This window comes from Puma concolor, chromosome E4 (genome assembly GCF_028749965.1).
Source record: "Puma concolor isolate L17-30 chromosome E4, mPumCon1.1.hap2, whole genome shotgun sequence".
NCBI lineage: Eukaryota > Metazoa > Chordata > Mammalia > Carnivora > Felidae > Puma > Puma concolor.
Genome location: NC_141683.1, coordinates 34,380,209 through 34,393,446, shown reverse-complemented (window position 1 = coordinate 34,393,446; position 13,238 = coordinate 34,380,209). Strand labels below are relative to the sequence as shown.

Sequence of the window (13,238 nt, the reverse complement as noted above, 5' to 3'; positions counted from 1 at the left end):
AAGCCTAATAACACTATATGTCAAGCGGACCCATAGAGAACATTTTTAAACGTTTATTTATTATTTTGGGGAGAGAGAGACAGAGAGCAAGCAGGAGAGGGGCAGAGAGAGAGGGAGACACAGAATCTGAAGCAGGCTGCAGGCTCCGAGCTGTCAGCACAGAGCCCGACGCGGGGCTCGAACTCACGGACCGTGAGATCATGACCTGAGCTGAAATCAAGACACTTAACCGACTGAGCCACCCAGGCGCCCCCCAAGGCTCTTTTTAAAAGCCAGGGCATGATTTACTTTTCTCTCTTCACCCACTGAACAGATGTTGAAAGCACATGTTGATATGGAAATACCACAAGATCAAAGCTGCTAAGTTTGTTGCTAAATTTCCACCTAGACTCCAGCTGCCCTGGAGTCTCCTGGACACTCAGCAGACTGAGTGTGAATGAAAACCAACCTTTACTTTGCAAAGCCAATGAGATATTGGTGCTGTTTGTCACTGCACAATGGTACATCATGCATAAGTACCAGTTGAGAGAATACATGCATACATCATGGCAATAATTAGTCTTGTCATCATTCCATTCCCCCCAACAAATTCACCTTCCAAGCCAAATTCACCTTCCAAATCACAATGCATCATTGTGACTTAGCTTTTTTTTTAAGTTTTTTAAATTATTTTGAGAGAGAGAGAGTACGCATGAGCTCGAATGGGGCAGAGAGAGAGGGAGAGAACCTCCAGCAGGCTCCATGCTCAGGGCGGAGGCTGATGAGAGGCTCCATGTAGGGTTCGATGTGGAGGAGAGGGGCTCGATCTCATGACCCCGAGATCACAACCTGAGCCACTGTCAGGGGTCAGATGCTTACCCAACTGAGCCTCCCCCCCTCCCCCCCCAGGCACCGTGACTTACTTTTACAAGTAGGAGGACTTGGGCTCCAGACGCCTGTTTTTTTATTTTTCACTGTGCAAGAAATGGAGGCTTTGCCTAAGAGCGAGAAGTTGGGGTCACAGCTGTAGGTGACAGAGGAGCCATATGTATAGAAATCTTCATCTCCACCGCTGTGCTTCCCATTACTGATGGCTGGAGGAGGATCGCACTTGGCGACTGGGATGAGTGAATGAAGAGAAAGAAATCATCAGGGAAGGTATCCTTGCAAATCTAAACTTCATGATGCAGCTTTTAATGGCGGGTAGAAGACGCAGCAAAGATACACGGGAGTTTTAGTACCGAACATGGTTGATGTAGGTTTGTGGTCAAGTCAGAAAAAGTCTTTACTTACTTATACATTGTGGGAGAGGATGACTCCAATCAACTCCTCTATCTTGGATCTCACAATGACTAGTGGCTGAGCCAACTAAAACGTATCTGAATAAGAGAGGGCCAAAGATTGTAATGAAATTCCTCTGACTCTAAATGAAGCTGGACAAAGGGGTCTAAATACGTTAACTGGTTACGCAATATTAAACAGTGAAGAAACAATATTTTCTAAACAGCACTTCCCACCGAGCACTCCGTTCAGTAAAACTTATCACCGCAGTGAGATGTGTGTGTTCGTTCATTCATTCTTTTATTCTGGAATCTGTTGGCGGGCAGCGACTATCTGTCAGGCATGGGGTTTATCCCGAGCTCAAACGGGACAATGTAGGGTAAAAGGCTCATTCGAGTATGTTCCGAAGTGTTTTGTAGATGTCGGTACCAGCCAGGTTACTGGCCCCAAACTTTCCTGTCCTTGGACAGGCAGCCTCCCTCTGATTTACAGGTGCTTACCCTCTCCAATACACCATTAGCTCTCTGTTCACGATCCCCATTTTTATAGCTCTTGACAAGTTCTAAGCTTTCTTCAGTTTGTCTTACTGCCCTCTGTATATTATGGTAACAGAAAGAAAAAGCACTGTTAGTATGTCTTAAAATTGTGCTATCATCAAGGAATAAATGTACACTCTGATTGAAGATTAATGCAAATGGGACCTCCAGTTGGCTTTATTTAATAATAAATAATAATACGTAATAATCCTAGTTGGATTTATTTAATAATGACTTAAAGAAAAACTAATCTTTTAATAAGATAAGAGACACTGAGATGTAAGCATTTCTTCATTTTGAAACTTCTTAAAAATGTACATTTTCCAAACTACTCAGGAAACCAAGTGAAAAGTGTGGTTTCCAGCTATTCCAATAGGAACACTTTAGTGTTCTGACAGCACTTGCGTTGTGAATCTTCTCACTTTCTGTTTTGGGAGCCATAAGGGATAAATAAGGATACATGTGAGAAAACCAAACTAAAGGGAGCAACAACATTAGAGGAAAACGTTAAGCACGGATAGCAAGCAAAGGAGAATCAACACGTACTCAGTCGGAGAACCTGACAAAGGAACACAACACAAAACAAAATAGCTATTTTGAAATGCATATCAAGTAAGTATTACAGAAGTAAAATAATAATCTACATTTTAAAATAGCAGCTCGCAGCACAAAATGTTGAACTAAGTGAGCTGTTCCAGGACAACAAAGAGTAAAATTACTAAAGATTATTTTGAGCTAAAGGCACTTGAAATGTCAGACATAGGAAGGGCACTTGGACTTCTTTTCTTTCTGAAAGCAGGAGATAAAACTCTTCATGTAGAAGATGCTCTCCCTATACCGCGAGGAAAAAAACAGTCTTTTCACCGGAGATGAGGAGTTGAAGCCAAGAGAAATCTATACAGACAGACCTTGCGGAAATAACCCTTAATCTTCCTGTAGCCTCCCCATGTATTTTGTTACTTTTCTACAATTGTTACTTTTTATTCAACCTAGCATATAAACACTTAGGCCTAATCACTTCTTGGGTCTTCAGTTTTCCTGTGTAGGCTCCCATGTATGTCTAAAAATAAAATGTGTATGCTTTTCTCCTGTTAATCTGTTTTATATCAGCCTAATTCTCAGGCCCGTTCAGAGACCCTGAGAGGGGAGAGGAGAAGTTTTGCATCCCCTATAAGAACCTGTGCTTGTCCAGGGAGACTCAACATTAAAAAAAGAAAAAAAAAAGTCTATTCTTCAAAAATGAAGTTAAACACTAATCCAGCACTGATTTTTTTTTATTTTTATTTTTTGCATTTTAATATAATTTATCGTCAAATTGGCTTCCATACAACACCTGGTACTCATCCCACCAAGTGCCCTCCTCAATGCCCATCACCCACTTTCCCCTCTCCCCCAACCCCCCAGCACTGAATCTAAAATATGCCTAAATTTAGGGATGCCTGGGTGGCTTAGTCAGTTAAGCATCCAACTTTGGCTCAGGTCATGATCTCACAGTTCCTGAGTTTGAGCCACGCGTAGGGCTCTGTGCTCTTCGCACAGAGCTTGCTTTGGGCCCTCTGCCCCCGCTGTCTCTGCCCCTCCCCCTCTCATTCTCTCTCTTTCTCTCTCTCTCTCTCTCTCTCTCTCTATCTCCCTGTCTTTCAAAATAAGTGTACTTTTTATTTTATTTTATTTTTTTAATTTTTTTTTCAACGTTTTTATTTATTTATGGGACAGACAGAGACAGAGCATGAACGGGGGAGGAGCAGAGACAGAGGGAGACACAGAATCGGAAACAGGCTCCAGGCTCCGAGCCATCAGCCCAGAGCCTGACGCGGCGCTCGAACTCCCGGACCGCGAGATCGTGACCTGGCTGAAGTCGGACGCTTAACCGACTGCGCCACCCAGGCGCCCCTAAGTATACTTTTTAAAAATAAAATAAAAGATGCTTAACTTAAAACTTTATGTAGAAAACAATTATTATCAGGAAAAAATTTTTTAAAGCCAAGAAGGCAGGACTACCCATATTGGCTATTAAAACACATTATAAAGTCTTGATAAGTATGTCACTGTGAAATATGTATATGAACATACAGGCAAAACAATGGCTTTGAGTAGAAACATATATAGATACATACACGATATATATAAGACACATATGAGAATTTATTACAGTACCGAAAAGCACTCTCAAATTTGTAAACTGAAGATGGACTTTTGGGGTAACAGGTTCCAGTCATTTGGAAAAGCATTGCCTAAAATAGGCACCTCATGCTGTATATTGTATATTGACTCCAAATGGATCAAAGCTTTAAACATCAAAAAATATGAAAACGTACAAGCAGTAGAAGAAATCTAGGCAAACCGTTTAAAATCTTGTATTGGAGAAGGGCTTTTAAATGAAGACCTAAAATCTAGAAGTTATTTTATTTTATTTTATTTTATTTTATTTTATTTTATTTTTTCACTTATTCATTTGAAATAAAGAGAGAGAGAGTGCGCATGCAGGGGAGGGGCAGAGGGAGAGACAGAATCCTAAGCAGACTCCAAGCCCGGCATAGAACACACTCATAAGAATGAGATAATGAGTTGAGCCAAAATTAAGAATCTAACACTTAACTGACTGAGCAGCTTAAGCACCCCCAGAAGCCATTTTAAAAAGAGAAATCGATAAACTTGAAGCCAAAGTACAGTTTTTCCTTGAGAAGAAAAAAAAATGTATCAATACCAAGTCAAAAGAAAAATTATATACTTGGGGGGAAAGTCTGCAGTTCATATCAGAAAAAAGGTCTAAACCCTAATATGCATAGGTTCATGTGTATATATCTTGTGTGTGTGTGTGTGTGTGTGTGTGTGTGTGTGTATATATATATATATATATATAGGTTTATGTATGTACATATCTACCCTAGAAATTAAGAATAAAAATTTCAACAAATTAATTGAAAAAATAAGCAAAGGAATATGGCAAATAGTCCCCAAATAAATACAAATGTCTCTTGAACACATAAAAATATGCTCAACCTCACTCATAATAAGAGAAATATACGTTGAAACTATGGTGAGCTTCCAGTTTTACCTCTTAAATTGGAAAATTTTCAAAAAGTTTACAAGGTTTCTGAAGATTGACAATACAGAAAGTTTTTGAAGAGAAAGGCATTTACATACCCTGCAAAACGCTGTAACCTCTAAGGAGAGCAATTTTGCAGTATCTTTAAAATTTTCAAATATGTGTACTTTTTGACCCAGAAATCCCACTCTGGAAATTGACCCTATAGATATATCTTAACTACATCTGTAAAAATTTATACATGTGCCAAGTAATGCATCCGAACACTGTTCAGAATAGCAAAAATTGGAAATATCTATGGATCCATCAAAGAGATTGTTAATCCGTGATGCATCATATGATAACATTCTTTGATGTTGTAAAGGCAAATCAATAAGAAACTTCTAGGTACAAACATGAAACTATGTCCTGTATACACTGATGAGTAGAAAACAAGGCAAGACTCAGGGGTGCCTGGATAGCTCAGTCAGTTGAACACCCAACCCTTGATTTCAGCTGAGGTCATGATCCCAGGGTTGTGGGATCAAGTCTGGTGTTGGACTCCATGCTGAATTTGGAGCCCGCTTGGGATTCTCTCTCTCCCTCTGCCCCTCTCCCCCACCTGCACTCTCTCTCAGAGAAAGAAAGAAAGAGAGAAAGAAAGAAAGAAAGAAAGAAAGAGAAAGAAAGGAAGAATGAAAGAAAGAAAGAAGGAAAGAAAAAGAGAGATAGAAAGAAAGATTCAAAGTTATGTTCGTTATTGGAAAGGTGCGATAAAAATGTATACTAATTTCTTAACTTGTATTTTTAAAGATAAACACCAGAAAGATACATAAGAAAGCAAAAAAGTGGATCCCTGTTTAAGGACACAAAGGAATGGGTGGAGGGTGAGAGAGTAGAAGTGACAATCCTCAGCGTATACGGTCTTATATCACTTTTACTTTTGAACTATATGAACACATTAGCTACTTTTTAAAAAATTAACTTAAAAGAATTGTTTCTAGATTGCTTCACACTCACCCAGTTGAGCAGACGAATTCTATGTGTGATCCAAACAAGATATCTGTCTTAACTATCACTTGCCCGTTTTGTAATTCTCCAGGATGTCTGCATCTTTTCTCTGACAAAAAAAAAAAAAAAAAAAAAAAAAAAATTCAAATGATAATTAGTGATTCCAAGTATTCACAGATAAGGCATTAGAAAAGAAGATTGATTGATTAGCTCTGGCCTATGCTTCCAGAAAGACCCAGAAGCTGAAATTCAAACTTATTTCTGATCCTGAATCACTAAATGTTTACTTTGGGGGATAAATGAATACAAAACGTGATCCCATATTTTTCTGGTACATTTCACCACTAAAGAAAAGGACTCTGCTAAATCACTGTGGTAATGGAGTCTACGACCCAGGATAGACACTGATTAGGGAGCTATGGTCCATTCTATATTTGTGGCATATACTTTGTATTTAGGCCAGTTGAAAATGCACGTCATGAGTTACAAAAGGTACAATAAAAAGCGTAGACTGTATACCCTTACTATTGGAAAAACGTTACGGAATATATTCTCAACCACAAGTGAATCACAGAATCTTCTTCCAAACACAGCAAATATTTTGGGTGAAGTTTCTTTGGAAACTACATTACCACTCTCTAGCCACATAACTTTTTGTTTTAAGTTTACGTGTTTGTTTTGAGATGACAGAGTGCATGCAAGTAGCGGAGGGGCAGAGAGAAAGGGAGAGAGAGAGAATCCCAAACAGGTTCCGTGCTGTCAGTGCAGAGCCCAATTTGGGGCTCAATTCCATAAACGGTGAGATTATAGCCTGAGCCGAAATCGAGTCGGAAGCTTAACCCACTGAGCCGCCCAGGCATCTTTGTAAAGAATGAATATGGTTTTCAAAATAGTAAAATTGAATTTGCAGTTCACTTTGGAAAGAAGTGTTTACCGAACTACGTTGTAAAGGATAAACTTATTTTTCACTGCAACTAGGTACTTTGTAATTTTTGTTTTCTTTGGTTTTTTTATTTATGTTTTTCAAAAGGTAGCACACGTGTACTTTGGAATCAGTAACTGACAACTGGATGGTTTCTTAGTAACCAAATATTACCACTTGCAGTCAGAAAACGTAATTCCTGAGACAATTTTGCAAAGAGGGGCAAAGCGCAAATAAGAAAAATAAATGTTCATACTTACTGACACAGAACTCTTCGTAGTTCCATGACCTGTATCGGCAGGTAACATCCTGACTTTTATAAGGATCCTTACTGTAGCCAGGACGGCAGGTGTATTTCAGGATAGTCCCAGAGATGAAGGAAGTCTGGTTCAACACATTTATTGGGGAAGCAAAGTATAAATTCGGTGGGGGACCACAACTACCTGGGCACCAAAATGACAAAGAATGGCGGAAGTTAATGCCTTGAAACACAGCATCTCAATATTTCAGTAGTATGATTTTTAGAGGAAGAACCATTCTTTTCCCCTCTAATCAAGAAAAATTACAACTCCTATTATCCTCATTGTTCAAGGAATCCAGTGAGCGATGAGTAACACGCATTTGCTGATAAAGGATAATGATGATGGTAATGATAAAAACGTCGTGTCAGATTGGTTGCCTCAGGAAAGGGAAACCCCGGTGGCTGGGAGATGGATAAGAACAACATTTTTAATTTGCATTTTTTTTTGTACATGCTGGATTTTGAGTGATATGAAGGAAAAAGCATGGAGCCCTTGAAACATAAGTCTTAATCCTGCTGACCTTGCAAGAATTAAATTAGAGGATTCATTTACATTTCCGGAGCCCAAGTAGAAGTCTATACTTCATTCCCCTCTCTATTCTAGATAGACCCAGAAGCAGTGAAAATTGCTCAGTCAGGCTGATAGATCCTATAGATTTGTTTCAAGTCATGCTTGGGAGACAGATTGTTTTGGAAATCCCTGGAGGAGAAATGGTAGGAGGAAGTGTCTAGAAAACTGCTTCCTTTGTGGATAAAACGAAGTACCCTTAAATCCCAAATAACTCCAAATCCTCTTAACCTTCAAATTCTACGTTTCTGATCAAATAAATCCCTTGTTGCTGAATGTGGCTTTCTGCTCAAAGTTGAATCATCTGTTAGCCTTAAGAGTGAATGAGTGAATGATCTTGAATATCTGTTGCCAAAATGAACATACCTCTCTATTACTCACCAAGGACAGTAGCAAATAGAGCAGCGACCAAGGTCATTTGGAACAGAGTTGGATCAGAGACTTTCCACAGCCTAAGAAAGGGCCAGGCTGCCATTTTCTTTTTTCTATGACGGATCCCATTTAGAGGAGCACTGGGGTGCATGACCTGATGCTTCTCCCACAGTTTTCTGCCAAAAAAACTCAATTTGATAAACAGTCATTGAGGGACACTTGGGTGGTTCAATCTGTTGAGCAGCAAACTCCTGATTTCGGCTCAGATCATGATTCCAGCGTTATGGGATGGAGCCCTGAGTTGGGCTCCATGCTGAGTGTGGAGTCTGCTTGGAATTCTCTCTCTTTCTCTCTCTTTCTCTCTCTCTCTCTTTCTCTCTCTGCCCCTCTCCCCGGTCACTCTCTCTCTCTCTCTCTCTTTCAAAAAACAAATAAACAAAAATAAATAGTCATTGAGTTCCTACTTGTCGTAATGCACCAGGATAAATGCTGTGGGGTCCACATCTTCACGAAAATTAAGGCCTAGAGTGGAAGAGAGGACATGAATACAGTGTCACAGCACAAGACAGTGAGTGTTAGTCTCTGTGGAAGTACTTTGCTCAGAGGAGAGGAGAGGGGGTTGCTAAGAAGGGGCAGCTTATACATGTGTCTGAATGGGACGTAAGCGTCAGGTTTAGGAATTTATAGATGCTACTCTTTAGGGAATAAAGAATCGTTGTTTTTTGTTCTGGGTTTTGTTTACCCTTTGTTTACTTTGAAGCTAAGGAGTGACTCATTACCATGCTCTGAAAAGAGCAGTATGGCAGTTGTGTACACGACAGACTGAAGTAAACAGAGAGAGGAAACAGGGTAGTTAAGGAAGACTATTGCAATTGGCCACATGAGCCGCAAGATGGTCTGACCAAGGAAATGGCAGAGGAGTTGGAGAAGAGGGAACAAATGTAAAACGAAATAAAACCAAAAGGCAGGCAAATGATGAGACAGAGAAAAGGAGCCAGATCTGTGTAGTATTGAGAGTTCCTCATGACAACTGTCAACAAAGACAATAAACCATCAAGCAATTTGCAGTTTTGAAAGAATGGTTTATGGAGAGATACATATAACTATAGATATACATATAGATATACAAAGAAAAGTAAAAATTTATGTGACAAATATACTTTCATTATTTAATCAGACTATTTAAAGACCTGTTTTAAGCAAAATCATGAGGGACACTTTTCTCTCCACCGCTCCTGTTCTCTTTGGGAAAAACAAGGTATCTTAAATTTACATTAAAAATAGTCCTCGTTCTCTGGGATGCCTGGGTGGCTCAGTGGGTTAAGTGTCCAACTTCAGCTCAGGTTATGATCTCGCGGGTCATGCGTTCAAGCCCTGCATCGGGCTCTGTGCTGATGGCTCAGAGCCTGGAGCCTGCTTCAGATTCTGTGTCTCCCTCTCTTTCTGCCCCTCTCCTCCTCACACTGTCTTTCTCTCCCAAAAATCAACAAACATCAAAAAAAAAAATAGTCCTTGTTCTCAAAGGACTGTATGAAGTTAACTCCTAAGGAAATACTGAATTTCATCTTTTATTCTGATACGTATTAGATCCAGATAATTCTACACTTCCCATGTGTCCATAATTCATAATATACACATATCTGTGTAAATAAAGGGAGGGCCCTCAAAATTTCCCTCAGAGATATTTCTGTCCCACGTTGTAGAATAAAAAAAAAAAAAAAACAATTTATGATGACCTATATTTCTGTTCCACATTACTGGGGGGAAAAGGCTTATAATGACCCTTCACACTATGTGGAGGGGCCTAACATCCTCATTGAGTAATGGCTCATTTAACCTCATCTTTCCAAAATTCATCTCTGATGAAGCCATGCCTTCAGCTGCTGTCGGCTGTGGGCAATTCCGTCTGATGCTCAGCCTAGTCCCTGAGCTCCAAACATAGCTGCTAAGACAGTTCTGCTGAAAAAATAAATTCAATCTGATGACCAACTTATCAAATGCATTCTCTTACTAAAATATGTTTACAAAATTTGTACCGAATACATGCAAGCTGTCTAAAGAGGTAGAAAGGAGCCAGGACCAGATTTTGGGCCCTTACATACCACCTTTCTTTTTTGTTTGCACCTCTCTTTTCTCCTTCCTGATCTCTAGTCTCTCTCTTCCTCTTGGCTAACCATCTGGATGAGACAGGAGACAGAGGGGGGTAAGGCTGGTTTCACATAGTGAAAAACAATCCACCAAATCATCTGTGAAATTTGCAAGTATGATAAATTTCTCCCATCCAATAAAAATTGTTACGAACTGGGGCGCCTGGGTGGCGCAGTCGGTTAAGCGTCCGACTTCAGCCAGGTCACGATCTCGCGGTCCGTGAGTTCGAGCCCCGCGTCGGGCTCTGGGCTGGTGGCTCGGAGCCTGGAGCCTGTTTCCGATTCTGTGTCTCCCCCTCTCTCTGCCCCTCCCCCGTTCATGCTCTGTCTCTCTCTGTCCCAAAAATAAATAAAAACGTTGAAAAAAAAAAAATTGTTACGAACTGTAAAAACGATAGAAATGACTTTCTTCAATTTTTGATAAGTTCATGTTTGTTGAATTTCAGTGAAATTGAAGAAAGAGATATAAGAATACCCATACATATTTTTTAAAAATTAAATGGAAACTTTTTAATTAAAAAAAAATAAAATAAAATAAAAATACCAATGCATTGGCAAAATAAAATTTGGCTATAAAAACTCAAGAAGCTAATAGTATAAAGTGAAAATTACTCATATGAATTGTTGCAGTTGTTATGTTCACAATAAAAAATACACATTGGATATACCAGGGGGAAATATTCATGAGAATATTTATAAAAACACAGCCATAAGATTAAATCCCTACCTTTAAGAATTTGAATAGAAATACCTAAGATACTGCTACAAAGAACATATTCGTTAGTTATGTTCAAAATTCATATATTTGTAATCATTGAGTATATTCAAAATGCATATTTAAAACAATGTTCAGAACTGATGAATGGATAAAGAAGATGTGGTTTATATATAAAATGGAATACTACCTGGCAATGAGAAAGAATGAAATCATGCCATCTGTAGCAACGTGGATGGAACTGGAAGGTATTATGCTGAGTGAAATAAGTCAGTCAGAGAAAGACAGATACCATATGTTTTCACTCATACGAGGAACTTGAGAAACTGAACAGAAGACCGTGGGAGAGGGGAAAAATAGTTACAAACAGAGAGGGAGGGAGGCAAACCATAAGAGACTCTTAAATACAGAGAACAAACTGAGGGTGGATAGGGGATGGGAGAGAGGGAAAACGGGTGATGGGCACTGAGGAGGGCAGTTGTTGGGATGAGCACTGGGTGTTGCAGGTAAGTGACGAACCATGGGAATCTACCCCCACAACCAAGAGTATATCTTACACACGGTATGTGAGCCAATTTGACAACAAATTATATTAAAAAAATAAAACAATGTTCAGTAAATTGATAATCCGATAAATTCAGCAAATATGGTTTCAGCAAACTGATCCTTCAGGAATTGGCACTCATTCAATTGGCCTCTGGCAAAGACCTTTTCGGGGGTTTGGTCTGAGCCCTCATGCTTTGGCTGGCCTGAACAACCTGGATCTCTGACAGTCCCAAATACTTTCCTAGGACACTCCTGCCCATATCACCTGCTGGTCCTTCTTCCCTCTTTAATTCCTACTCATTCTGCCAGCCCCTTATCCAATGGCCCCTTCTTTCCTCCAAGCCAGTCTCCATATTCTAATTACAACTCAGTGTTTATCATTTTGATTCTGACTTGGCTTATAATTAACATCCGAAGTCTGTCCGCAACACTAGACCGCAAGGTCCTTGAAGTCAGAGGTGGGTGCTTACTCGTCTCTGCCTCACCTAGTACCTAGCACTGTGCCTCACACAGTTAAAGTACTCAATAAATGTTTGTTGAATTCACATGCAGAAGCATTTCGTGACAGGGGCGCCTGGGTGGCTCAATTGGTTAAGTGTTCAACTTAGGCTCAGGTCATGATCTTGTGGTTCATGGGTTCAAGCCCCAAGTAGGGCTCTCTGATGTCAGGGTAGAGCCCACTTCGGATTCTCTGTCCCTCCCTCTCTCTCTGCCCCTCACCTGCTCACACTCTCTCTCTCTCAAAAATGAATAAACATTAAAAAAAAAAAGCACCTAATGATAAAATGTTTTAAAGAAAGGTAATACTGCCCCACATCCATATCTACTCTTACAGTGTTTTGTCAAGGCCAGAGCTTAACTGGTTTTTTTTAAAATTTTTTAAAGTTTATTTATTTATTTTGAGAGAGAGCGACTGGGAGGGGCAGAGAGATGGAGAAAGATTAAGAATCCCAAGCAGGCTCTGTGCTGTCAGCACAGAGCTCGACGTGGGGCTTGAACTCCCGAACCACGAGATCATGACCTGAGCTGAAACCAAGAGTCGGATGCTTAACCGACTGAGCCACCCAGGCGACCCTGAGCTCCTACTGATTTTAAGGTAAGACACACCTGTCTCTTAATGAGAACAGACCACAACGATTTTACCCCAGGCTCTTCCCCCTCCTTAACCTGAAGTCCTCATATCCTCAACCATTCAACAGAGGACCGTGAGGAGGGAAAGAATGAACAAAAACTAGCTCCCCTCCCTCCACAGGCTATGACAGGAGATAAAAGGCAGCCACACACACAGACCCTACACTAGAGTGAGGAATTCATATGTCTCAGCCTCACGCCGAGGCCACAGACACAGTGCTGGGGACACAGGAGGCCAGTATGTGGCCAGGCCCTGGGGCATGGGCTCTGGAGTCAGATCCAGGCTATGTGGATTGAATCTTGGTTCCACCAGATGGGAACTGTGTGGCCCTGGGCCAGATACGCAGTCCTCTAAGCTTCAATTTCCTCTTTTATAAAATAGGAATGAAAACTATACACGCCCCTTGGAATTGCTGCGAAGTAGCTTGGCGTGGTGCACAGCTGGAACTCAGAAAACATTGAGAAGAAATGTTAGAAAAGGAAGTGAGGGGATCGGGGTTGGCATGTGACCCTAACAGGACCAGAATTCCCGGAGTCAAAGCATCATCAGAATAATGATATACAATTGCAATGACGTCTGCCTGCATCACAAGGGAACTTCAATTAAACCCCAGCGCAGAGGAAAGCCCACTTGGACTTGACCCAGAAGTCATTAGTTGGGTCTTCACTGTGGTCTTTGGTGATCGTGAGACCCAACACTA

At 40.5% G+C, this 13,238-nt stretch overlaps 1 protein-coding gene across 2 annotated transcripts in view; it reads right to left on the bottom strand.

Moving 5' to 3' along the window:
* Nucleotides 1–13,238, bottom strand: part of C4BPA (complement component 4 binding protein alpha) — a 53,552-nt gene that overhangs the window by 35,602 nt on the left and 4,712 nt on the right. For both annotated transcript variants that reach the window (XM_086693511.1, XM_086693513.1), the window contains 5 exons: nt 8,008–8,174; nt 7,018–7,200; nt 5,845–5,944; nt 1,273–1,358; nt 903–1,097 (listed from right to left, as the gene is read on the bottom strand). In XM_086693511.1, the coding sequence (XP_086549637.1) occupies nt 903–1,097; nt 1,273–1,358; nt 5,845–5,944; nt 7,018–7,200; nt 8,008–8,149 (706 nt within the window). In that variant the 5' untranslated portion in view covers nt 8,150–8,174. Of the gene's footprint in view, nt 1–902; nt 1,098–1,272; nt 1,359–5,844; nt 5,945–7,017; nt 7,201–8,007; nt 8,175–13,238 lie in introns of those variants that run through there.